Source organism: Colletotrichum phormii, assembly GCF_030913505.1.
Source record: "Colletotrichum phormii strain CBS 102054 chromosome Unknown BDP81scaffold_42, whole genome shotgun sequence".
NCBI classification, from domain to species: Eukaryota; Fungi; Ascomycota; class Sordariomycetes; order Glomerellales; family Glomerellaceae; genus Colletotrichum; species Colletotrichum phormii.
In genome coordinates, this window is record NW_026851484.1 from 142,540 (window position 1) to 168,437 (window position 25,898).

At 51.8% G+C, this 25,898-nt stretch overlaps 6 protein-coding genes across 6 annotated transcripts; 2 read left to right on the top strand and 4 right to left on the bottom strand.

Annotated features, from left to right (window-relative positions):
* Positions 1–1,162, top strand: BDP81DRAFT_170249 (uncharacterized protein). The gene has a single exon (XM_060582156.1). It carries the CDS (start codon positions 289–291, stop codon positions 964–966), a length of 678 nt encoding a protein of 225 aa, XP_060437880.1. The 5' UTR covers positions 1–288; the 3' UTR covers positions 967–1,162.
* A 454-nt stretch (positions 1,163–1,616) lies between these two features.
* Positions 1,617–2,404, bottom strand: BDP81DRAFT_170251 (uncharacterized protein). The gene has a single exon (XM_060582157.1). It carries the CDS (start codon positions 2,188–2,190, stop codon positions 1,630–1,632), a length of 561 nt encoding a protein of 186 aa, XP_060437881.1. The 5' UTR covers positions 2,191–2,404; the 3' UTR covers positions 1,617–1,629.
* A 902-nt stretch (positions 2,405–3,306) lies between these two features.
* Positions 3,307–4,940, top strand: BDP81DRAFT_442710 (nucleoside phosphorylase domain-containing protein; the record flags this gene model as incomplete). The annotated part of the gene is made up of 3 exons (XM_060591689.1): positions 3,307–3,450; positions 3,888–4,713; positions 4,759–4,940. The coding sequence occupies 3 exons, from the start codon at positions 3,307–3,309 to the stop codon at positions 4,866–4,868; spliced, it is 1,080 nt and encodes a 359-aa protein (XP_060437882.1). The 3' UTR covers positions 4,869–4,940.
* Positions 4,941–5,446: 506 nt separating this feature from the next.
* On the bottom strand, positions 5,447–6,231 carry BDP81DRAFT_170303 (uncharacterized protein). Its single transcript, XM_060582158.1, has one exon. It carries the CDS (start codon positions 6,049–6,051, stop codon positions 5,593–5,595), a length of 459 nt encoding a protein of 152 aa, XP_060437883.1. The 5' UTR covers positions 6,052–6,231; the 3' UTR covers positions 5,447–5,592.
* Positions 6,232–17,661: 11,430 nt separating this feature from the next.
* On the bottom strand, positions 17,662–20,268 carry BDP81DRAFT_400789 (uncharacterized protein; the record flags this gene model as incomplete). The annotated part of the gene is made up of 3 exons (XM_060588738.1): positions 17,662–18,399; positions 18,502–19,455; positions 19,876–20,268. 3 exons carry the CDS (start codon positions 20,266–20,268, stop codon positions 17,662–17,664), a joined length of 2,085 nt encoding a protein of 694 aa, XP_060437884.1.
* Positions 20,269–20,602: 334 nt separating this feature from the next.
* BDP81DRAFT_455844 (uncharacterized protein) lies at positions 20,603–24,289 on the bottom strand (the record flags this gene model as incomplete). Its single annotated transcript, XM_060593104.1, has 5 exons — positions 20,603–20,954; positions 21,133–21,148; positions 21,295–21,491; positions 21,765–22,755; positions 22,891–24,289. The coding sequence occupies 5 exons, from the start codon at positions 24,287–24,289 to the stop codon at positions 20,603–20,605; spliced, it is 2,955 nt and encodes a 984-aa protein (XP_060437885.1).
* Positions 24,290–25,898: the final 1,609 nt, after the last annotated feature.

The window sequence follows — 25,898 nt, forward strand, 5'->3', positions numbered from 1 at the left end:
TACCAACTTTTCCAATTGTCCGGTCGATTTTTCTATCTGTGAAATGGACCAAAGTCAATCCAGCTGCTTAGTCACGTCACGACAGCCCCAAGTTGAGGAGCCGAGACCGTGCACCGTCTTACGTCACCATGATATATGGGCCACCACTGACGTTGGACTTGCGGAGACGGAAAAAAGAAAGTTGGTGCGGCTCCCAACGAAGTTGATCACGCACTGCCAACGACGGAGAAACTAAGCTGTGTAGACCCTACGGAGTACAATTGCGCACGAAGATTCCATCTTTACAAGATGAGCGGTGTCGCTATTGGTCCGTCTACTCCCCAGCGGCCATCGTCTCTCGCCCTCGACGACGCGGTTGATATTGTCTCGAGCACACCTACCCGTCTTGGCCTGCTGCAGACCCCACCACGAAGATTTTCGCGGCATCTAAAGCGCTCAATCAATGCCGTAGAGCCTGAGGATAACGCTGGAGAGGATTTAGAAGAGGGTGTGCCAGGTTCTGTTCGACCATTGGCGACACCTCCGCGTCGACCACCGCGCCGGGCAAGGTTCTCTACCGGGCCTGCCGAGCCAACCAGTCTTGATGTGCAGGAGCCTGCTTCTTCTACTGATAGAGTGGTGCCCACAAGCCGCGAAGCATCGCCTCGCAAAGAAGAGGCGAGGCCAGAAGAGCAATTGGCAGGTGAAGAGCAATTGAGAGTTGAAGAACAACTGGGAGGGGAAGTTCACCTAGACGGGCTTGAGTCGCCAGGTGAATTTCAGCAGCTAAGCGGAATTGAGCAGCTAGGCGAGCTCGGGCAGTCAGGAGAAGGAGAAAAGCTGAGCGGGGATCGACATCCAGGTGAGGGTGAAGAAGAAGGAGACTCTGACAATCTCGAGCAAAACAACAGCAATGAACGCGATAGTGCGAGTGGGAGTGTTCACGGCGGTGACCGCGACGGCAAGCTTGGGAGTGAACCCTATTAGTAGACCGTTCGGTCTGTAGCTTCGTTGATTCTAGATATGGCTTGAGAGCGGGCAGACCTATCCGGCGGCGTAGTACTGCGGTGATCCAGCAGTCACCCCCAAAAACTCTCCATGTCGATGTGGCGTTCCAATATGCACGAGTATCCTCCCTTATATCTGAAAAGACTCAGTCGAACTCTAGTCTAAAGTGAGCAGTGCTAGTAGCTGCCAGGAAATAAGAAAATGATACAAGGATCCATGTCCTCCTCGTCGGAGCGAAGACTCACTCCAACTAGTGGCCGTGAGTGAGAGACGCCCAACGCCATTTCTCAGTTTCGATCGATCTTCCAGTCTTGGAGCAGTCTTGAAACAATCAAAAGAGCATTCTCTCGTCAACTCCAAAAGTGATGATATGCTCTCAGAGTTTACTAACATCCAGGCACGTATAGAAGCTTTGAATAAGGTACTTTCTCGTATTCCTTTTTGTGTATGTCTGGTCCACGAAGCTCGAGGATCTCGCAAGCTTTGCAGACACGCATCCACCTCTAAAAACAAAGGACAAGCGGAGAAGGAATCTCGACACCAGTCAATCGGGCACGTAATACCCGAGACGACTCCTCGAATTCGCGCGGGATCCCACGGTCTTCGACTTTCATAAACAATGGGTTGGCCGCTTTATCATTATCATTCGTCGCCGGCTACGCGCGTACGCGCTTCTGAGGTAGGGTGAACTCCGACGGCATAGTCGACCTGAACCACAGTATACCGGTCACCCTCAACGTGCATCCTGTAGCAGAAACGACAAGGCGTCACGGTCTGGATGTTTCGCGGTGTATCACGCTGCCTGCACCATTCCCTGACGAGCTTGCATATCCTTCGATCAATATCAGGCCAGTCGTATGAATCGCGCTGTCGTTCGGAAAGACACTTTAGGACCAAGCCAATCATTGACTGGGCACCAAAATCTGGGGCACCGGGGCTGTGTCGGCTGAAAGGTTCGTCCATGTGTTCTTCGAGGGAGCATATGGAGCAGTCGAGCTCGTCAACATCTTGCTCATGGATGTATTCTGGGAGTTTGGAAAGGTCGAAGCGCGGCGAGTCAAGGGAAGTATCGAGAGACGGCGATCGTACGGAGGACCTGGGCGCGCCACGGGCGCCGTCGGATCGGTTTCGGTAGCGTTGATGATCGCCGGGCGCGGGCGCGGATGGCTTGATTTGAGACATCTGCCTCGTCTGAAGAGGCATTGCAGTGGTGCACTCAGCAACTCTCGATTGATGCGTTCGAAGAAATGTCAACAAGATTGACCTTAGCAGACAGCACACATGGCACAGAGAGTGCACCAGATAAGGGGGCTCTAGACCTCATCACATCAGCTTCGGAAGCCAAGGGTTCCAAGCAAACATTTCTTCTCCGGTGCAATTGGACGCGGCCGAGACATGCAGCGGCACAGTCAGTCATCCGGCAGAAACAATTTCGTTTTGCGACATCACTTCAGGCGTATGGTGTTTCCGCGTCTGAAATGATATTCGGGAACGAAATGCAGAGGCGTGCGACGAATGCTTGTGGTTGCCTGCTAAACCCTCCATAGGAAATGCGATGAGCAGAGACTTGACGTTGTGTCGACTCGACTGTGTGATTGAATTGGAACGCGACCAGGGGACTACATCACATTCATTGCTCGGCAGTGAGCACTGAAGTGAACAGGATTTCAGAGTGGGCCTGCGGCTCGCGCCAAGGTCGAAATCGGTGGTCAGGCTGGGAAAGAAGGAATTTAGAATATGTTCCTGGGTGATGAATAACGCAAAGCAAAAGCTCACACTGGGCAAAAACAAATAACACCAGGTATTCGCTGGTCGTCACCGACCCAGCTACTAATCCGGCCCTCATAGGGCTTATCTATGGGCACTCGGCATCATGAAGTTGGTGTAGGTTTCCGTCACAGGGTGACGAAGAATAGCCCAGAATACGGAACAAGGATTGTGCGTTCCTAAACGGTCAGGCACCGTTTTAGCCTGAGCAGCTCCGTCGTCCGACGGTCAGCACTAATTGAACACCTAGACACCCTAAGCGAGCCGCCAACCCTCTGTAATACAAGCATGATTGGCTAAGTTTTCGGACTCAACTTATCCTGAAGATTCCGATGCCCGGCGGCGTTTACCAACAAGATGTGTGTTTCTAGGCTCTCGGTAAATTGTCGTAAACAATTCCAGGTCCCCCCAACTACTAAAATGCTCTAGGCACTATCAGGAGGCACCTGCCATATCAGCCTGTTAGGGAACTGTTAGGGGCTCCCTCTCCTAGAGCAGCATAGCAGCGCAATACAACAAGGCCAATAGTGCCTATACAACCCATTTGACAAGATGCAGGCACCATTTGTGGCAGGTGCGAGTGGAAAACGTGAGGCAGTTCCTTCACATCTCAGAGCTGCCCCACCTACACCTTGCCCAGATATCCAGCCCAGCCAGCCGTCAGCTTTTCCCATCTTCATCATCAGATCCAATACAGTAGTATTACCTCCACACCACTCGAAGCATCGTCAAATCGCGCATCCCGGCCAAGCCAATTAAGACCAAGAATAACCAATAAGCAGTAGTTGAATTATTCGCTTTATAATGCTTGTGCAGAGGGTACTCCACAACTTGATATACGCTCATTGGTAGCTCGCTCACCGAAGGACGAAAAGACCCATCTATATCGCCCGGCAAGTCATGCAAGCCCAGAGCGAATCTGCCTTGCTGCCTCGACGCCTCTGCGACCAGTAGCTATCCGCAGGGCGGCTTTTGCGGCGGCATCTATTCCGAACTACCGCATATGTCAAACGGTTGCCTCTTCCGCGCGATACACATCCTTTGCAACAATCCCTCGAGCAGTGCACTTTCTACGCAACAAGGCTCCCACTAGCAGCCACCTTATTCACCTCACAAGCATATCGGACCCTCAGAACTATACTATTAGCTGGATTTGCGCCATCACCACCGAATTTGTCGCTACACAGGCCTTTCTTAACGAGAGACACGAAAGACCTAGGGAAGTTTCGCAGAATGATAGCAACAACTACGCATTAGGCAAGCTTGGCGATCACAACGTCGTTATCGCCGTCTTACCCAATGGAGAGTACGGCATAGCCTCGGCCGCGGTCGTCGCCGGGGACATGCTACACAGCTTTCCCAACATCCGGCTCGGATTAATGGTCGGCATCGGGGGCGGCGCGCCGAGTCAGAAGCACGACATCCGCCTCGGCGACATCGTGGTAAGCAGTCCCCGTAACGGCAAAGGCGGGGTTTTCCAGTATAACTTTGGCAAGACGATACAGAATCAGACGTTTCTGGAAACGGGGTTTCTGAACCAATCGCCGAAAGTACTGCGAGCGGCCGTAAGTGGACTCAAGGCTATGTACGAGGCGGATGGCCACCAGCTTGACGACTATGTTAAGATGGTTATCGAGAAGAAGCCTCGACTCCGAAAAAAGTACTCGCGGCCACATCCGAGCAGCAACAGGCTATACAAATCAGACATCGTACTTACGCCGGACTCGGAGGAAGGCTGCATCGAACCATGCAGATACGACTCAACCCACCTCGTACCGCGCCGCGAACGAGACGAAGACGAAGACAGCCCTACTATTCACTACGGACTAATCGCCTCCGCAAATCAGCTAATAAAAGACGCACTCATCCGGGATCGACTAGCGGCCGAGAAGGACGTATTATGCTTTAAGATAGAGGCGGCCGGCCTAATAAACCACTTCCCGTATCTGGTCATCCGGGGTATATACGACTATTCCGACTCACACAAGAACAAGGACTAGCAAGGTTTTGCAGCTATGGTAGCTATAGCGTACGCTAAAGACGTTCTTCGCCAGATTCCACCTAACAAGATCGAGGCTAAAAGGAGGGTCGTAGAAGTCCTGGGATCTAGTTAGTGTTTTATTTATTTCAATTATTTTATAGCTTTGCGACTACAAAATTATACTAATTAAAAACTTTGCAGTACATGAAGGCGTGTCTCAAATCCGCTGGGCCACGAAAAGCCTGCAACAGAGCCAGCATTTTCAGGAACTCATGAAGTGGCTCTCTCCGCCGGATCCATCAACAAATTACAACAAGGCCTCCCGGCAACGTCATAAACGTACAGAGCAGTGGTTTCTCGAAAGCAAGGAATACTCCAAGTAGAAAAAATCGCCAAAGTCCTCGTTATGGCTCCACGGCATCCAGGGCTGCGGAAAGACAATCCTGAGTTCAACGGTTATTAAGGACCTCAGGAACACCGAATCTTATGCCAAAAGTCTCCTCTATTTTTACTTCGACTTCACCGATACTAATAAACAATCGCTCGAGAAAGCCATTCGGTCGCTAATTACTCAGCTGTACTCCAAAAGCCAGGACGTCCATACGCATCTAGATTCACTCTACTACTCTTGCAAAAATGCTTCACGCCAGCCGAGTATTGACTTGCTAATCTCAACGTTCGAGGCTATGGCTCAGCAGATCGGCGAAGTATGGATCGTCTTGGATGCACTCGACGAATGCCAGAAGAGAACAGGTCTAAGCAACGAGGGGTTGCTAGACTGGATTGAGGGTATTCTAAACTTACCGCAAGTAAATATCCACCTTCTTGTCACGAGTCGCCCTGAACACGACATCAAGTCAGCATTGGAAAGACATATCGACAACCAGATCCCTCTCCAGAGCGAGCTTGTCACTGAAGACATACGTGCGTATGTTCATGAAACAGTAAGACAACACGAGGGATTTAAGAGGTAGCGAACACGAGAAGAAATTCTGGATGAGATCGAAGGCCATCTGATGGAGAAAGCTAACGGAATGTGAGAAAAGATTAACCCTCTTGAATACTGCTGCTAAGTCAGGAAATAGGTTTCGCTGGGTCTCATGCCAACTTGATGCTCTTGAAAAATGCCCTGATCCTAACAGTCTTCGCCAAACGCTATAATCTTTGCCAAGGACGCTAGACGAGACATACGCCCAAGTCCTACGTAGAATTCCGCCTGAGTTTGAACAGAACGCCAAGCGGATACTGCAATTTCTAACCTTTTCTGAACGACCTTTACGCATCGAAGAAGCTGTTGATGTAATTACTGTGGTCATTAAAAACAAGCCCAGGTTTGATGCCAAGAACCGAATGCCACAACCAGACGAGATATCATCTACTGTTCTAGTTTAGTAGTTGTTGTTACTCGGGGCGGTAACGATGAACAACACGAGGTGAGAGAGCTATAGCTCGCGCATTTCTCGGTAAAGGAATACCTGGTATCCGACCGACTAGAACAGAACATATTTGAAGCCTTCGCAGAGCCACTGGCCAGAGCTTCTATTGTGGAAGTATGCCTTGCGTACCTATTAGATTTAGACCACAACCTTTCTCTTTTAGAGGTTAGATAGTCGTACCCGCTTGCGTAGTATTCTACACGTTATTAGATAGACTATGCTGTCGGATTTGAGACCAGCATGGCCCGTAAGCTCATCAAAGAGTTTTGCCTGCATAAAGATTCTCCTAAGGTGTGTTACGGACTCTATAACGTAGATAGGCCAGAGGAAGTGGAACCAGAAAGATTTGAAATTGAGAAGACTCCTGTATTGTACCATATAGCACGTGGAGGGATTGTGTGTGCGGTGGAGGAATTATTGAAACATGGGGCAGACATCCAAGCCCAGGGAGGCAGGTACGGAAACGCTCTTCAAGCTGCTTCATTCCATGGACATAAGGAGGTCATCCAGATACTCCTCGACAAGGGAGCAGATGTCAACGCCCAGGGCGGCCAGTTTGGCAACGCGCTTCAAGCTGCTTCATTAAAAGGAAATATGGAGGTTGTCCAGATACTCCTTGACAAGAGAGCAGACATCAAGTCTTAATACACCACATGTGATCTTAATCCTCTATGGACTTGAGGACATTTAAAACAAAAACCCAAAACATACAACACCAGGTATTCGCTAGTCGTCACCGACCCAACTACTAGTCCAGCCCTCCAAAGAGGGTGAGATGTAAGCGACCCTTCTGGGTGAGACTGGCATACCTGGGCTCCTTGGTGATAAGACCTGTTCTCTGGCTATCCTATCTGTCGCGGCATGACGTCGGTACATAGAGATACGGTGAGGTAGCCAATCGGGGCCATTCGGGCCCGCTTTGCCAACCAACGATATTAATCGATAATTGGTAACTACTTATTTTAACTAGTTATAGATTCTGCGTATAGAATTGGTACTAGTAACCTTCACTAGTAAATATTGCCACGTTAGATTCAAGGCAGCCCTTCCTCGAATACTACCGCTGCGTACGTTGGGTGCGACTATTCCCACTTAGGCCCCAACACACCCCTATCTTTCATTTGCGACTGCCGGCTGCAAGCCACGCAGGGCGAGCAAACATTTCTGCTGCCTCATATGTGTAGTTGCCATGGAATCTCTTCGTTCCTTCGGTCTGTCGCCCTCCCCGGGCGTGCTCGACGACGAACAGTAGCGAATGGTCCAAACCTCTGAATTAGCTGGGTAGAGAGCAGTCTACGCCATTCGAACAGGGTCTCAACTCGGGGCCAGCTAGGGTTCCCCTATATCTGTGGAAAAAACGTGTTGGCTGCCCTCCGTGTAGATGTCTACTACGTCGGTGTTCTTTTCCAGACATCGTTGATGTTCCTTCTCAGCCTGCTTCGCGCCTTTGATAATATATCTAGCGGATCATATATATAGGAGTAGGACATATAGGAGTCATTCCACGGGACGGAAGAACTATAGAGTAAGTTACGTGCTCATAAGATAAAGAATAAGCAGGCCAGGTGGAAATATTAGCGCTCGCTGATCACTCACGATGATCACAGACAAAGGACATGTTCACGGCCAGGACTCGCATATAGTATAGACTTGAGCTGGACTCAAGGACAGACCTTCCATAGCCTCTTCAGCAATGAACTCTGTATTCGATCTCACGATCACTTTCGGCTATCTTGACTTACAACCCTCTGACAAGACCACGATTGATCGCCGAAGCCTTATCGAGCAGTTCAGGGCAACCAACTGTGGCACAAAGAAAAGCTTCGATAAAGATGACTCCGGCGTTATTGTCCCCTGTTCTGCACTATATAGGTACGCGCTCATAGTGACTAATTGCAGCGGGCGTAACATTAGTGACTACTATAAATGGACTAGTAAGCGCTTATAGCTATACTCGGTATGCTTATAGTGTCGCAAAAACGACGCCGTTAATTACGGGCAGCAATTAACGCCATATATACCCTACGACATATTGTCTTATCTTGTTTATACGTGACTTGTGTATAGTTTTCCGTCCCGCAAGAGATCATCTGAGTTCCCGTCCGTCCTGCATATATCTGATTAAGTAGCCGATATAGACCTACGGGGTGGGCACTGGCTTGTTCATGTATGTCGGGCTGTAATAAGTGGTTAGAAGCTATAGTCATTTGCTAGTTTTGACTTCTGGTTAATTGTTCAGAGAGCTTTGATTTGTGACTTATTTATTCTTCGTAGCTATGGCAAGCAAGCTAGCTAGCTGGTCGCTTGAATAAGGTATTGTTGGTATACACGTCAGCAGGGCAACCGTACGGTTGGAACGAAGGGTCAATAATGGTCTATTATTGCTGCGTATGGAGGTGGAAGGAGGAGGTTGTGGGCAGAGCCCATGATCTCTCAGAAGTGGTATGTAAGTGAAAGGGCCGTTTGTAAGTGCCCATACCGCCTTCCAGATCCACCTTTTCTGCCGACTGCTCAGAGATCCAACAGTATGCTGAGTAGATGTGTTGGTTATCTCTCGCTTGGGTGGCCTGTGTTGTTGGCCTATCCAGTGATGGTTGACTAGTCCTGGGGCCTAACTGCTCTATCTTGTGTCATGTCTGCCGCCTTCTTGCTGATTGTAGTGGCCGTCCTACTTGCCACCTTGTTGATCACCTTGTTGGTCATCTTGTTGGTCGTCACGACAGCCGCCTTTTTAGCCGTCACATCTGCCATCTTGCTCACCTCCTCATTGGTCGTCACATTTTTCCACTTCTAGTTGGCCTTCGTGTTGGTCGTCCCTTAGCCTTCATGTTGGTCGTCACATCTGCCAACCGCATTATTGACAAATTTGGTGTGGTCGTTTTGTCGGCCAGTCGCCTTGTTGACTGGTTGTTGGCCTTATGGTAGCCCTGTCCGTTGCATGGCTCCATGTTAGTCATCCCGTCTGCCGCCTATTTAGCCGTCACATCTGCCAACTTGCTTGCCTCCTCGTTGGTCGTCACATATACTGACCGCATTGTTATCAAATTTGGTATGGTCGTTTTGTTGTCCAGTAGGTCAGTCGCTTGGTGATTGGCTCGTTGGTCTTTTAGTTGCCCTGGCTTTCAATTGGCTCTATGTTGGTCATCCCGTCTGCCGCCTCTCCGACGATCCCCGTCCAAGGCTTTTACACCGGTGTCATTATCAGCATATCAACTTCCACTCCTAGCCAATGCGATTACCCTCGGCCCAAGAAGAGCTCTAGAAGTTTGAAGATTGGTTGATTATAAGGAGTAGATGCTTTACTAGTAACGAACAGCAATCTCTAGCAAATTACTGCTAGGTCGAGAAATTAGTGAACGCCTGTTTTAATGTCTTGTTTCTATAGTTTGATACGTGTCGCCCTGATGGCCGGCCGCATAATTATCTCATTAGGAGATTATCCATGGTACATCGTATCTTCATTCTGCCTGCCAAGAGCAGACCAGAGACCTCAGGTATAGGTCTCCTCTAACTGGCATTGCGCCCTCCTGATTTCTACTTGAAATCGACTTTCATCTTTCAATTTCGCTTTTCTAAGTCCAGACGCTTGATTGATTACGCAAATATCTTCATCAACAGAAAAACTAAAATGCTCTAGGAAGCTGCGCTGTAGAAAGCTTTCATAAAAATACTCTAAATCTTCAGAGCAAGAGGGAGTTTGTTCCTCCGGCTGAACATATATTCCTAACGTATCCAATATCTTGTCTGATAACTTCGACTGCTTGCCTAGGGCTTTAGCGGCGGATCTTCGTACATCGCTGTCCTCGTTCTTGAGGAGTCTCACAAGGGCGGCCATGGTTGTGTCTGATAACATCGACTGCTTGCCTAGGGCATTAACGGCAGAAGTTCGCACTGGCCAGCCCCCTGTCAAGTTGGGGTGCTGACGCAGGGTGGAAGCTCTCAGAGGCCAAATGCAGTTAGGGGTAAAATGATGAATTACTGAAATCTGCTCCTCCCTCGACGTGTACTCCCTGCGCTATATCCCATCGGGTGCCAATGGACAGCACTTTCGCCAAGGGCGGGGTAGAGCCAATAAGGGCTTGCAAATTCATTAAACTAACCAGTAGGGTTGTAGTACCTATATTTCCTATAGATTTTGGGTGTGCCAGAGGTACCAGCAATCTTTACTAATACATAATGGTACATTACAGTCTAAGCAACCCTTTCGAGTTGTCTGCCGTCGTCGCTGAGTGAGGGTATTCCCAGATATCTGGTTTAGAACCTTCCTACTACCACAATAGCTACAAGGTGAAGATACCTTTCGTGATCCCTTGCGATGCTGTTTCCATAGAATAGAGGTATTCCTTTTGTCTGTAGCCCGTCTAGGCCGTGATAGTCTCCGCCCGCCTGCTAATGGGCCAAACTGCTGGATAAGCTGGGCTGCAAGCAGCTGCCGCCATTGGTAGTGGGTTTTGATCTTCTGCCACCTAGGGCTACCCCAGAGCTGTAGCAGGAAGCTATTCACAACTACCACTTCCAGTAGGAAATTCCAGGCAATTGACTGCCAGCCCCCTCGGCGAATAGGGTGGCCGTATTGATAATATGACCTCATCTGGTCACTCACATCAACCCCATTCATCTTGTGGTTGTATTCATCGATTGCCCTAGGAACTGGTAGGTCCTTACGTACATCCGGGCCAAAGACTTGCCGGGAAGCTCTCTTGGCAGCGGAATCCCCAGCTGGGCGGCGGCGGCTGCGAATAACTTCCTGGCCATTCTGGAAGACAGTTGATAGGAAGAGTACGAGGGCATTATCCTTCCAGGTGAATTGGTTGACCTGCTTACTAGTCAGCTGGGGTGGGCAGGCTGAGAAGAGCAGGCTGGCAGCTTACCTCCCCATCTAAAGTAGGGATACAGTGTACTTTACCCCAGGGGATACCCCGTCCTTCAGTCTCTTTCTCAGCGACTAGGATCTCGTCTATCCCACTATCCTTCCGGCAGGTACCAGAAGCTCCAACCTGTTGATTCCGTAGGGTACGGAAGAGACGTATAGAGGCGAAGAGGTTGTCAAGAAATACGTGGTAGGTTGAAGCTGGAAGTAGGGAAACAAGCGTAATTACTACTTGTTGCGTTGGTGTCAACAGAGCTAGCTTTCTAGCAGCTGGCCTAGCCGACCGGGTTAGGCTGGGCTGGGCGGGCTGCGCCTGGGGGACTAATGCGTATGGGCCCTTTCCATGTACGTGCCATAGCCACCGTATACAGTAGCCAGACTGGGCAAGGATCCAGATCTTATAGCCAGTTGGGATAGGTTTCGTTGGACTCGTTGTTGTCTCTGGAGATCGACCTTCAGATCGGACCATAGCCTCATGATGATGATGATGATGATGTATTTAACGTCTGGTAACAGAAGGACGTGCCGGGCGCTATGCCGACATGGTCTATACTAATCTAAACTATATTACAGGCTACCGTCTTCACCTAACGTTCCTGTTCAATGACTCGGGCAAATTTCGGAAAAGAAATTGGTCTCCCCTATCCATTCGCATAGAAGAGAGGCTCCCTTAGCAGAACCTAACAAGAAATCAATACTTGCTTTGGCCATACGTTGGCGGAGGTAGCGCGGTGTAGCCTTGCGTCCACGCTTGCAGAAGTAGAAATGGACTGGTGTCTTGGGTTTCCCACAGCTGCAGTTGAGCAACGCATCTTGATGAGCGAATCTCTCGTGGTATGCTGCAAAGTCTCCATGATGGGATCTTGCTGCGTATAGCCTTCCTAGTAAGTGCCGAGGGAGGCGGAGTTCGGGCGGCTTGGGGTGAAGAATTATCTCGAGGTCGGCATATTGCCGAGGGCATTGGGACAGCCATTTTCTGGCAAAGGCTTGGAAGGCAGCTGCTTTAGCTTGCCTTTCTAGGTGCGCTAATGAGGGCTGTGGTTGTGATTTTGGGATTAGTTTGCAGGCTTCCTTGGCTAGAGCATCCGCTTCTTCATTTCCTGGTACTCCCGTGTGCCCAGGGCACCACCAAACATAAACCCTGCCGGGGGTTGTCCAGCTCTCTCTTTGTCTCCGAGTCCAGGAGGAAGAGAGCCTATTGAAGGCCCTAAATCTAGCCTGGCTGCTTCCTGTGCTTTGGGAGTATAGTCTAGCCGCGACTGCGAGGTTGTCGAGGCAGATGTGGACGTTATCTGCCATACGAGCCGTAGGAGCCCGGGTGGCTTCCATCAGGCCGTGATACGCAGCATGTGCCTCCGCGTCATACACCTCAGTTTGGGAGCCGAGTGGTTCGGATCCGCGGAAGATCTGCCGTGTAGCTTGGTACCCTACCCAGCCTGCTCCGGCGGAGGTGCTGCTGCCGTCCGACATCTGGGACCCGTCAGTGTAGACAACAATGTCCCGCTTGGAGAAAGTTGCCATCCTGCCTGCAAAGGAGAGGGCCTGTTCTTCTTTGGTCTTATTAGATTCGTAGCCGACCCTGGCGAGGGCTGTCTGCCAGTCCGCTAGTTGCTCCCAAGGGGGGAGTTCTAACGGATCGATGTATTCGGTATTTTTGCTTACGAGGCTTGCCATTCGTCGTAGCCGTGAGTCTGGTCCTGATTTGTCCCTGAGTCTCGTTCGGAGAGGGTGTCGCTCGTCCAGACGATGGATTCTGGTGGACGCTGTGTGGAGCTTCGCGTCCAGTATCACCTCTGCTGGGGGTAGAGCCGCCTCGCGCTGTAGGATCGGTACAGGCGTAGTTCTGTATACGGGGACCATCGCTCTGATGGCTTTGGTTTGCGTCGCGTCCAGTTGGTGTAGCAGACTACCAACCCCGTTTGAGATAGTACGTCCATTCTTTATCCGGCTCTTGCCGGGCCACTATGCTTCAGATGCATAGTATTGAGTAGGTAATACACAAGAGGTGATCGCTCGACGAAGTAAGTACGCAGGCGCGCCCCAGACAGTGTTCCCTAGTCCCCGTAGTCCATTGACTACTTGGCATGCTTTTGCAGAGAGGTTTCTTACGTGACTCTTGAATGTGAGTTTACGGTCGAAGTAAACGCCGAGCCAGCGTAGAGAAGAGCCTTCTTTGATAGCCTGAACTGTATGATACCTCCCATCCGGCAAACCTACTGTGATTGATGGGTTTCCGTCTTTTCGTCTCTTAGTGAAGTGGATCAGTTCGGACTTATCGAGGTCAAAAGTGATTCCTTCCGTCGCGCCCCATCCTAAGGTTTCTTTCCATTCCTTGGTTAGGATGTCACAGTTGTTCTCTAATAATATTAAGCTTGCCAAGATAGCAACGTCATCGGCGTAGCCGAAACGAGATCGCTTCCTTCCTAGGCGAGCTATGCCTAGCTTAAAAAGAGGTTCAATATAGAGCATAAATAGAATGGGAGACACGGGTGAGCCTTGTGGTAGTCCGCATTCGAGACCGAAGACGTCTCCTACCTCCCCATCAAGCCTTATTCTTGCTCTCCTTCCGGTAACAAAACTTAAGACCCAGCGTACGAGGTTCTCCGGCCATCCTTGTTCGCAGAGGCGTCGGACCAGTCGTCCTGGGAGCACGGCGTCGAAAGCCCCTTTTATATCGAGCGTAAGCATGGAGGTAACCAGGCCTCTTTGCCAGGCGCACTCGATGTCGTGGATGGCCGCTGCGATGAGGTCGCTGCAAGAGCGAAGAGGGAGTGCTCCAAACTGTTGATCGTGCAGAACACGATGTTTAACTGCGATCCAGGCAAGTCGTCTGGCGATGAGTCTCTCCAAGCCTTTTCCGAGGACGGCCAAGAGCGCAATTGGCCTATAGGAGCGCGGGAGTGTCTTGTCTCTTTTTCCCGGTTTTGCTAGGATCACGAGAGTTGCTTCTTTAAAACAAGTAGGATGCCAACCCTCGCGTATACACCCGCTATAAAGTGAGAGGACAATATCCTCAATAACTGGCCATGCTATTTTCAAAGCAGTCGTAGTGATTCCGTCGGTCCCAGGAGTCGTGTTTCCCGCGGTGAGAACCGAAGACCGTACCTCGTCCTTCGTAACCTACGGGAAAGGAAGCGTAGCTTGCCTTTGTAGGACTGGGCTTTCTATTGGTATGTCCTCGGAGATTGCAGCGTTTCTAAGGAGGACGCGGGTAAATAAGTCGCGCTTCTCTTTTGGTTATGAGACAAGCGTGTCTTGGTTGTCTACATCTCGGAGTGGCGGGGTCTGAAAGGATCCTGTGGCTTTGTGCCAACCACCATTTCAAATATGTCTTTGCTTGAGGAGGCTGAGGAGATCTTATCTTTCCAAAAGGCATCCTTGGAGCGTTTAAACTCGTAGAGGAAGTCCTGTTTTAGAGCTTCGACCTCCTCTTCTTCCCATTGGCAGTTCACTCCGGCTGCGCGGAGTCTTACTAACATCGCTCGCTTACTCGCATAGGCTCGGTTTTACGTGTGCAGCTCTCGCTCCAGTATAGTCTCCCTGTACCTTTCCCGAGCGTACGCTTTGTGGAAGCCGTGAGTGCTTTAATAAGACAGTCCGTAAGCTATTATGCTAGGAGATCTAAAGACTGTGGTCTTGGATGTTGCTTGCAGTGCGGCGTATGGGTTGTAAGTTACGTTTAATGATGCCGAGGAAAAGCTCCTCGTCCATCGTGTCGAGCCGAAACCTTCCCGGGGTCTGGCTGGGTGAATCGATCAGGGCCAAGGGGACCCGGGTAAGCAGAGATTCGTGGTCTGATGTCGTGTGTAGTGACGTTTCTATGCTGGTGGAAGCCCCATGGAGGTTGCTGGACGCCCAGCATAAATCTAGGGTGTTGCCGCCTTTGTGCGTGGGTTCACCTATAGGTGACATTAGGACAAGGCTAGCGGCTTCTGCCCATTCTACTAGGTTTTCAGCGTCCGGGGAACTCGTGGCCTCGGGCTGCCACGTCCAATGGTGTAAGTTAAAATCCCCCGCAATCAGTACTCGATCCTCAGGTTTGGGTTGCCAGGCCGCTAGGATGTTCCTGAGAGCCTGGCCAGATCGCAGAGAGCCACGAGGGGCGTTATATACGTTAATGACTATGAGGACCTCCTTCGTTCCTGAGAGGAGTCGTAAGAAGAGCAGGTCTGTGGATGGATCGGGTAGAGGCCGTGTTTGTACGCCTCGTACCCCAGTTCCTCTGCGGAGGTAGGTAAGTACCCTGGGACGGTCTTCGGTCCAGTTATCTACTGGGGTGAAAGTCTCAAAACCTGGGTGGTGTCTTGTGAGCCTCCTCTCTTCCGAACGGATAGACGGCTCTTGTATTAGGAGTATATCGATCTGGGCTGCGTAAGCCAGGTTCAGTGCTGTTTCGTGGGCGGATGCCCGCCTGCCCACATTCGCTTGCATGATTTGCAGGGTTTTAGAGGGCTGTATTCTTCTTTTGTGTCTCATTCGTCGGGGTACAGTCCATCGCTTGTTCTTCTTCACGGGAATGTCGATGCGACTGCTGGGTCGCATTTCTCCATAATCTTTCTCCCTCAGCTCGGATGGCCCGTAGCTGAGCCTTATCCCTCCTCTGGACTACCCCCTTCACCACTTTGGGTTGGATAGGGCAAGTCGCATCGAAGGCGGCATGAGGCCCGTTACACGACGGGCATTTAAAGGGGCAGTCGCAGCCATCGTGACCCTCAGTGCCGCCGCAGGGTGCCCGGTGTTGATCAGTTGTGTGGGAAGGAGAGCTGCACTTGAGGCATCTCTTCCTTCTGGTGCACGTTCGTTCGTTGTGAAAACCGCCGCAGCGGAGACATTGAGGAGACCTCTTCTCCTTCGGGAACTGCAGGTTTACAAAAACGCTGGCCCCCATCAAACGGAGGCGTCTTGGTAGTTGCCTTACGGCTTCCGCCTTGAACCAGGCTGTCACCGTGCCTAGCCTTTCGACTTCGTCCTTCCTAGAGAAGTGTGCTTTTTCAGGCTTGAGTTTCGTCGAGACCTGGATCTCTTCAAGGAGCTCCTCGGTCGTGATTTCCAGCTCAGTGTTGGTTACCAGACAATGCCTGGTGTAAGGGACGTTTGCGATATAGGCTCGGATCCAGGTATCGCGTTGCTCGATCGCTTGCGCTTGGAGAAGGGCAGCGATCTGTTCTCTGTTCTCTAGCAGGACTTTTGCACCTTCCATTGACGAAGGTAGGAGTGCTAATCCTGTCTTGACATGGTCGATCCCCTTGAGGGCTTCTCGGGCTTGGGGACTTAGCCTTTCCCGAACGAAGATGTATATGTCGTAGGCTTTCTCGTTCCGAAGCGGGCTTTCAGGCGATAGACGCGCGAAGACGCGTAGATCCTTTAAGGCCGCCCGGTTTGTAGCTTGTTTTGCGGCTTGTTTGGCTGGCGTTGGTTCATCCTGTCTTCTGGACAGTGGCTGGCTCGCCGCCGCCGCGTATGAACGGACTGGGGGCGGCTGGTTCTGGGTTGTGTGCGAGGGATGCCCCTGGGAACTCAGGTCAGTCTCGCTAGGCCCTGTGCCAATAGCGTGCATAGACCTTGCTAGACCACGTTGATGCCGGTTTGAACGCTGTTTCTCCTCCTGAAGCTCTCTCTCCAAGGATTCGATCTTCGTCAAACAGTCTTTCAAAAACTGTTCCCTCTCGGCGTCCCGACGCAGGAGGTCCTGGACCAGATTCGAAAGCTTATTGATCTCGTCTTTGAGCTCAGAATTGTCCTGGTGGTTGACCTGCTCAACCACTCTGACCTTTGCAGTCGGCTTCCGGACTCGTCCCGACCGCCGAGATATACCGGCGTCCCCGTGAACCGTGATCGATGGCCCTACATCTAGGGAGACCGCCATGGTCGTGGTGTTCAGCTCGTATGGGCTGATGTTGAGAGATGATAGTGCAGTGGGCCGTAGCCCTCTATAACCTTAACAATTACTAACAGTGGGTACCTTTCGAGGTATGTGTTCTTGGACCATAGCCTCATCAACTGTAAGATCTGAACCAGTTGTTGTGGCAGGTGCAGGCGGGTCACGTGAGGCAGCTCCTTCACATCTCGGAGCTGCCCCACCTACACCTTGCCCAGATATCCAGCCCAGCCAGCGCTCAGCTTTTCCCTTCATCATCATCAGATCCAATACAGTAGTATTGCCTCCACAGAATCCACTCTAGCGAGGTGGCTTGTGAAGAATTTGAAATCCTTCATTCTGACCTCATCCGGCCTACCATCGTAGATCCGCCTGACAAGGTCGTGCACCCGACGGATGAAATGGCCATCATACAGCGAGTGATGCACCGTCCAGATGAACGATGAGCATTGGGCCTCACTGTCGGTTACGATGGCGTAGCGAGCAAGCGGGTGGCCGAGGACCATCGGGAATGAGGCATCCTCTTCGAGATACCGTTCGAGGTCCGTTCCCGAGCCCCATGTTATGCTTTCACTGACCACCAGTTGGACCAAGCCGGCATCACGATCCTGCACGATGCGCGTACGGAGAACAGGGAGACAGCGAACAGACTCCTCCCAAGCTTGCCGGAATGCATCTAGATTGACATGTTCTGAAAGCTGTAGCACGCTGCGCATGGTATAGGCTTGGGCAGACTTGGAAGTCAGGGCGATGAGTCCCTCTTGCAGGGGGTGCATGGATAGGCATCCTCGATAAGGCGCACGTCGAGGCCGCAAACGGCGGCGATACGCCTGCGGAAGCTCGGTATGTGTACGGTGTCAGCCAGCAAGGTAAAGGGAGTCAACTCCTCCTGCAGTGCATCCGCGTGACGTATGGGTAGCGAAAGGCGGGACAATGCGGACAGTCTTGGGTTCCGAAAGACGTCCGCGACGGTGAGTGTCAGGCCAGCCTGCCGGGCTTCGACAACGAGCTTCATGGCGCTAATGGAGTCACCACCGAGGCCGAAGAAGCTGTCGTCTGCACCGATGCCATCGGCCTCGAGACAGAGGATTCGTCCCCAGATTTGCTGCATTGCGACTTCCGCCTTGGTCGAGATTGTCGGATGACCGTGGCGTTTCTGTCTCCGCATTTCGAGCAGCTGATCAACGGAAGTTTGGGACGCCATCTCACGGAGCTGCTTCCGGTCCGTCTTACCCGTTGCCGTCAGTGGAAGGCGGGACAGAGTAAAAATGACGGCCGGAATCATATAGTTCGGCAAGTGCTCCGCGAGCCTGTCTTCCATATTATTTGGGATAGGGAGTAGGGTGGCCTGGCTGTCGGCTGTAGTTATTACGTCCGATAGGAAAATAGCAAGCATAGGGCTAGCCCCGTCTCCGGACGGGACGATGACCTCGGCGGCGACCTGCTCGGCCTCCTGAGCTTGCGGGAGACATGCGCGGATCTAGTACTCAACCTCGCTGAGCTCGACCTACTGGCCGCGGATCTTAACTTACGTATTTTTGCGGCCGATATAAGTAAGGCTACCGTCCGGGCTATAGCGTACTAGATCGCCCGTCTTATAGAGAACACCGTAGCGTCCCGGGTGCTGGGGGGTTCCCTTAACCAGCCACGTAAGATCCCGGATAAACGCGGCTACCGTCTTTTCCGGGTCCTTTAGGTAGCCGAGGCCAAGAAGAGGGCCTTCGAGGAGTAGCTCTCCGACATTGCCGATGGGCATAAGGCTATTGTGGTCGGCCAGGTCGACGACCCAAGTGACTGCCCCCGCACCCTTGCCGATGCTGGTCGCGGCTTCCGGAGTCTCGGCCTTGGCGTTCACTACTGTGACTGGTGTACACTCGGCCGGGCCATACATGTTCACCACCTTTTTCACACCCCAGAGCTCTGTCTCGCACAAGGTCACAGGCTCCCCACCTAACAGAACCCTCTCTACTAATGGTAGTTGAGCAGGGTCTAGAAGCCGAGAAACAGACGAGGTAAGGGAAAGGAGTGTCACCCGCGCATTGATCATGGATGCCATGAGATTATCTGTGCGGTCTTGCTCGGATGGGATACAAAGACATCCGCCCTTCGCAAGGGTGGTGACCATGGAGTGTATAAACATATCGAACGCGTGGTTAGCAAAGTCGTACACCCTTGACAACGGCTTGAACCCGAGCTCGTCCGCTTGATAGTGGACGTTGGAGGCGAAAGCAGTGTGTGACACAAGAACACCCTTGGGCAGGCCGGTACTGCCGGAAGTGAAGATGGCATATATTAATGATAAAGGGTCGACGTTAGGTAGCGCTATTATCCGGTATGTGTCCGGGATGAGCCCATTACCTATTACGACGGCTTGCTCGACCAGTCGAGAGCCTAGCGAGTTCGTTAAGACCGATATAAGAATGATAGTGGTATCGGCCTGCTCGATAATCGCATAAAGGCGTAGCTCGGGGTGTGCTAGATTAAGTATAAGGAAAGCTCCTCCGGTCTTAAGGACGGCCAGGATCGATACGGACACCTACATCGACTTTTCAAAGTAGATAGGAACGATCGCCCCAGGACCGACGCCGATATTAATAAAGTGATGGGTAAGGGCTATAAATAGGTTATCGAGTTCACCGTAGTTCAGGTCCCCGTCCTATACTTCTACGGCTAGTGCTTCGGGCCGTGACCTGGCTTACTCTCGGATCCAGTTATACGCGCAGCGCTCTATCGCCGGCGGGACCTTTATATTCTATGCCCAAACTTACTCACGGTCCTACGGTATTAAAGTCATAATATTGTAAATAGTAATACTATATCCCGATGCGGCAAGCTTTTGTATTATAAAGCTGAACTACTCTACCGTTCTCTTCATTTGCTAATAACTTAGAACGTAAGAGTTATAGCCGGCCACGATCTCCACGTGGTTTTTTTGAAAATAATACGTTAGCGTTACGCTATATGTGCTGAAGGCCTGTTCACCCGACCGCGTTCGCCACCGTCCAAAGGAGGATGCGGTAAGGAGGTTCTCATCTGGCGGCTGTACTACCAGAAGCGTCTGGAAGTCATAGGCCCGCCGGGCTTCAGGGCTGGCCTTGGCGATTGCCTGAAGCCCCGCCTGTTTGAAAGGTATCATCTCAATGAAATCGTCCTGCACTTCCCGCAGGTAGTCCAAAACCTGTTGTTGGGGCTGGATGTGGACTCTGACAGGGACGGTCGCGATGGTCGGTCCTACGATCGTCTCGATACCCGGAAGTGAAGCGCCGCGGCCAGAAACGGTGGCTCCGAAGACTATATCCTCCAGATCGGTATTTCCGTAACCGACTATAGCCCATACGGCCCGCACCATCGTCGCCAAGGTAAAGTCTGACTTCTCTGCTATCGGTAATACGCAGATAGATTCCACTATTAAATAGGCTACCATCTGTGCTGCCTGGGGAGGAGGGGGTAGAAATGGAATGGATTAGTAACTAATAAACTATAACCGCCAGTATTCTATATTTTTTATGCTGTTGGTTTCGAGAAGGTGACAAATAAAAGAGTTAAAGTCAACATAACTAGCTCTTTGGTTAAATACTTTTATATATGTCCAATACGGAACTAAGGAGGACTGACATTGATGCCCCGTCGTAGGCGGCGTAGTATATGGTCCATACGAACCAGCTGTGACTCGCTCCCGCGTTCTATATCATTGCATAGCGTGAGAGGGGTTGGCCAAGCTCCATCGGCATTGATCTATCGACCTCAAGATAGCGCTCGAGGTCATCTGCCCGCACCCAGTCGACCGGTACTCTGACAATAACTTGGAACAGGCCAAGGTCCGTATGCTGAACAATCCTGGTACGTAGGATAGCAAAGGACTCAACGGCTTTCTCCCATGAGGCGCAGAAGCGGTTCACATTGACATCATCAGACAGTTCTAGAACTGCTTGAAGCGTATAGTCCCCTGGTTGTTTAGATGTTAACGCAAAGAGGCCTTCTTGGAGAGGCGTGCAGGGATAAACATCTTCAATCTCAGTAGCGGAAACACCACAGCTGGACAAAAGGGCGTTAAGGTAGTATATAGAGTTAAAAATATCTCCTGCCAAGGAGAATAGCGAAACTAGAGTATAGCCAGCTACGGATTTACCGCTCCTAGAGATAGCCTAGGCCATAATACTAAGTTTAAGCGAGTGGAAGACGTCTATAACTAAGAGGGCGATCTAGTCCTTACGGCCCTCGGCTATAAGCTATATGGCGGTAATAGAGTCGCCGCCGAGCCGGAGAAAACTATCGTTAAGACCGATACTAGACGTATCGATATTGAGCATACGAGCCCAGAGTTCCTATAACTACCGTTCCGTATCCGTCGATAGCATTCGCTTGGGGGCCTTACTCTGGTCGAGCTGGTCGGCCAGGTCTTGGATAGAGAACCCAGCTACTATTTTGCGGAGTTGCTTACGATCCGTCTTACCCGTTACCGTCAATAAAAGGCGGGGCAGAGTAAAAATAACGGCCGGAATCATATAGTTCGGCAAGTGCTCCGCGAGCCTATCTTCCACATCACTTAGGATAGGGAGTAGGGTGGCCTGGCTATCGGCTGTAGTTATTACGTCCAATAGGAAAACAGTAAGTATAGGGCTAGCCCCGTCTCCGGACGGGACGATGACCTCGGCGGCGACCTGCTCGGCCTCCTGAGCTTATAGGAGACATGCGCGGATCTGGTACTTAACCTCGCTGAGCTCGACCCGCTGGCCGCAGATCTTAACTTGCATATCTTTACGGCCGACGTATATAAGGCTACCGTCCGGGCTATAGCGTACTAGATCGCCCGTCTTATAAAGAACGCCGTAGCGTCCCGGGTACTAGGGGGTTCCCTTAACTAGCCACATAGGATCCCGGATAAACGCGGCTACCGTCTTTTCCGGGTCCTTCAAGTAGCCGAGGCCAAGAAGAGGGCCTTCGAGGAGCAGCTCTCCGATATTGCCGATGGGCATAAGGCTATTATAGTCGGCCGGGTCGACGACCCAGGTGACTACCCCCGCACCCTTGCCGATGCTGGTTGCGGCCTCCTTCGTTTCGGGATGTGGATTAATGATTGTATTCGTAATACACTCGGCTAGCCCGTAGGCATTGATCAGGTTTGCATACCCCCACCAGCGCTCCGTATCGAAAAGTGTCACCGGCTCGCCGCCTCCTATAACGGTCTCCAAGAGGGGTAAATGGGTGGGGTCGAGCAATCGAGAGACGGACGTGGTAATATAGAGAATTGTCGCCCTTGTGGCGATGATAGACCCCATAAAGTTGTTCGTACGATCATCATCTGATGGAACACAGATACAACCACCCTTCACTAACGTGATAACGGTGTAGTAGACAAAATCGTCAAAAATGTAGTTAGCAAAGTCGTACACCCTTGACAACGGCTTGAACCCGAGCTCGTCCGCTTGATAGTGGGCGTTGGAGGCGAAAGCAGTGTGTGACACAAGAACACCCTTGGGCAGGCCGGTACTGCCGGAAGTGAAGACGGTATATATCAATGATGAAGGGTCGACGTCAGGCAGCGCTATTATCCGGCATGTGTCCGGGATAAGCCTATTACCTACTACAACGGCTTGCTCGACTAGTCGAGAGCCTAGCGAGTTCGTCGAGACCGATGTAAGAACGATGGTGGCATCGGCCTGCTCGACAATCGCATAGAGGCGTGGCTCGGGGTATGCTGGATTGAGTATAAGGAAAGCTCCTCCGGTCTTAAGGACGGCCAGGATCGACACGGACACCCACATCGACTTCTCGAAGTAAATAGGAACGATCGCCCCGGGACCGACGCCGATGTTAACAAGGTGATGGGCGAGGGCTGTAGATAGGTTGTCGAGTTCACCGTAGTTCAGGTCCCCGTCCTATGCTTCCACGGCTAGTACTTCGGGCCGTGACCTGGCTTGCTCTCGGATCCAGTCATGCGCGCAGCGCTCTATCGCCGGCGGCAGAGCACCGTTCCAACCCCAAAGTCTTTCCCTATCCTCGGGCGTGACCAAGCTAATGTCCCTTAGAGTTCTGCCGTCGGTACTCTCGCCCAGCTGTTCCATGACATGCAACAGCTGAGCGATCAGAAGGTCGACAGTGCCGACATCGATGACCTGTGTGTTGAAGTTGGCCACGACCTTGGTGTCTTCCTCGCTTATGAAGACGTCGAGAGAAAGTGAATCCGACGTGACTGGCGCGGCATGTGGCATCCTTGTCCAATCCCCGATGCTGTTGTCCATACTCAATGGTCCGCTCGTTCCTTGAACGATGATCAGAGTTCCGAACTGACACGCCTTCTGGGCTCTCGCGGATACCTTTGCGATGTTGGCCAGGCCGATAAAGTCGAATCTTTCCCGCAGAGACGTCTCTCTTCCTATGTCGTCGACAAACTTCGACGCCAGTTGCTCCCGGTCGACCTCGATGTACGCCGGCACAGTGCATATTGTTGGCCCGGCCACAAGCTTGACGTTCTCCATGTCCGTTCTTCTTCCAGAGGTGACTGTTCCAAAAACGACGCTCTTGGAGCCAGTCGTCGAGCTCATGACCAAACCCCAGGCTGCGTAAACAAGAGCCGATCGCTTGAAGCGTCGACCTTGCCAAATGACCTGTCTCGAGACATACATCTTCCTGACGAACCCCTTAGGCTCGGCCTTTGAGCGAGGCGGGCCGGGAAAGTCAACGCAGTCGCACTGCTTCAAAGACCGCCGCCAGTAGTGCTCCGCCTCGTTGAAATTCTTTTGCTGGAGATGCTGGATAAATGCTTTGAATTGTACCAGCTGAGAGGATGGTAGTCCGTGATACAGTTGTTGCACTCTTCTCGTGAGAATAGCCGAGAACCAGCCGTCCATTACGGCGTGGTGTACTGTCCAAATGAACTGGTGCTTCTTGCCGGCCTTTCCTCGGACCCAGGAGTAGCGAGAAAGAGGCTGGCCGAATTCCATGCAAGAGCTTCCGTCACTCTGCAAATACTCGTCTGCATCCTGCACCTCGGTCCATGTTATTTCCTCCCGGAGCACGACCTGCAGAAAGCCGTGCTGTTCGTCGTGGACTATTCTTGTTCGCAGGATCGCAGTGCTCCGGTGTATATCCTCCCAGGCGGCACGGAACCTCTCGACAGATGCCTCCGGGTTAATATCGAGGACGCTGTGCACAATGTACCCGGCTGAGTTCTGAGAACCCAACGTGAAGATGCTGACCTGCATGGGCATGCACGGATAAATGTCCTCGATGCTGCCGTTGTCAAGTCCATAGGAGGCTGCAATCGAATGGCGAAGCTGTTTCATCTCCTCTCCGACGATGAAGGGCAGAAACTCGGTCCTTCTACCACCCTCCCCGTCGTGAGGTTGAGAGTAAACGCCGAGCTCCATCGTGTCTTCAATTCCACGCTCACGTAAACAGAAGAATTCCTAGTTTCAGCAGATGAGTCCATTTGTTGTGCGTGAAATGGGATCATCAATGCAACTCACGGGTCAGCAACTTTCGATTTGGATCCGACGGGTTAAAAGACACGAAACCGTATACTGTCGACGTTCAAGATGCACAGACTGCTGACGTCCAATTTGACGTGATATATCCCATCGAGTGCTGCAAGGCGACAGTACATTGGCTCCACATAACGGGCCCCCTTTTACCCCGCACCGCATCTGGTACATCCACTGCTTGAGTTGCCCCTATGATTTCCACTCCGGTACATCTACCAAATCCATCATTACCAATACTCAATTAATGGATTCTGACGATTCTGACGGATCTGGCCGTTCCACGGGCTCGGCGAAGTCGTGTATCTTTGCCCTGCTGCCCGAGGACCTCGCCGCCGCCTGCACTGCCGACTGTACGCCGGAGCAATGTGATAATGCCACTGTTCGGCCCCGCGAGCCTCCGGAGGTTGAGCCCGGTATCCCTGGGCAGTTCGTGCCCTTCGAGGTGCCGCAGCGGCCCACGGAGGTCCGGAGCCTACCACCGCAGCCGCTGGACCTCCTCCTCGAGTTCGTGCCGGCCAGCCTCGTCGGCCGGTGGGTTAAGTGGACGAATGCGGTCCTATTACGACTTCAGCCGGCCCGTGAGGCGGGGCAGTTGGCAGGCAATTGCCTGGAACTTTCTCCTCGAAGTCATTATTATTAATACCTTTCGTCTTCAACAATGGGGAGATCCTGAGTGGCCCCGGGTTCAGAACCAGTATGAATGGCGTAGACTGCTTTCTGCCCACCTAATTCAGAGGTTTGGACCATTGGCAGAAGGTCGTCGACGGGGACGTCCAAGGAGGGCAACAGACAAAAGGAACGAGGCAGTACCGTGGCAATTACACGTACGAGGGCACAGAAATGCCAATTCTGCTTGCGTGGGTTGTAGTACGATATCGCAAGTAAAAGCGAGGACTGCGCTGGGCGAAATTAGTGGTAATATCCATACCCAACCGCAGCGGCGGAAGTACACGAGGATGGGCTGCCTCGAGTGCGATGTAGCTCTCTGTAACTCAGAAGATTGCTGGTACCGATTTCATACGCAGAATCTCTAGTAATTGGAAGTATCTATTATCAATTACGTTGGTTGGTTGGAAAAAGGGGCCCGAAGTGGCCCGATTGGCTGCTCCCCCGCATCTCAATGTACTGTCGCCTTGCAGCACTCGATGGGATACGTTGGTATAGCGTTTAGTCGCGACTAACATTGTGGGGCCCGTTGCCGACCGCTGCTGACCAGGACTTCGGCCCTGAACCTTACCCTTGGGCCAAGGCAGTCAGTCACCTTGACTTCGTTTACGATAGGTACCTAGGTGCCTAGGTAAATGGAGCATGGTCCCCACTGAGGCGTTTGTCGCGCCAGGCGGGCATATCCGTGCACTAATTACTAATGGTGTTATGGGTAAGTTTAAACCCCTGGGCGTGTACTTCTTCGCAGGCAGGGGGATGTGGCAAGGGGGCACTAACCAATGAAATTTCGGGCTGTAATGACGGCGAAAGGCAGCGAATCCGGCAGAAA

Coding starts and splice junctions, on each gene's coding strand:
- BDP81DRAFT_170249 (XM_060582156.1), top strand. CDS start 289: ATGAGCGGTGTCGCTATTGGTCCGTCTACTCCCCAGCGGCCATCGTCT.
- BDP81DRAFT_170251 (XM_060582157.1), bottom strand. CDS start 2,190: ATGCCTCTTCAGACGAGGCAGATGTCTCAAATCAAGCCATCCGCGCCC.
- BDP81DRAFT_170303 (XM_060582158.1), bottom strand. CDS start 6,051: ATGACCACAGTAATTACATCAACAGCTTCTTCGATGCGTAAAGGTCGT.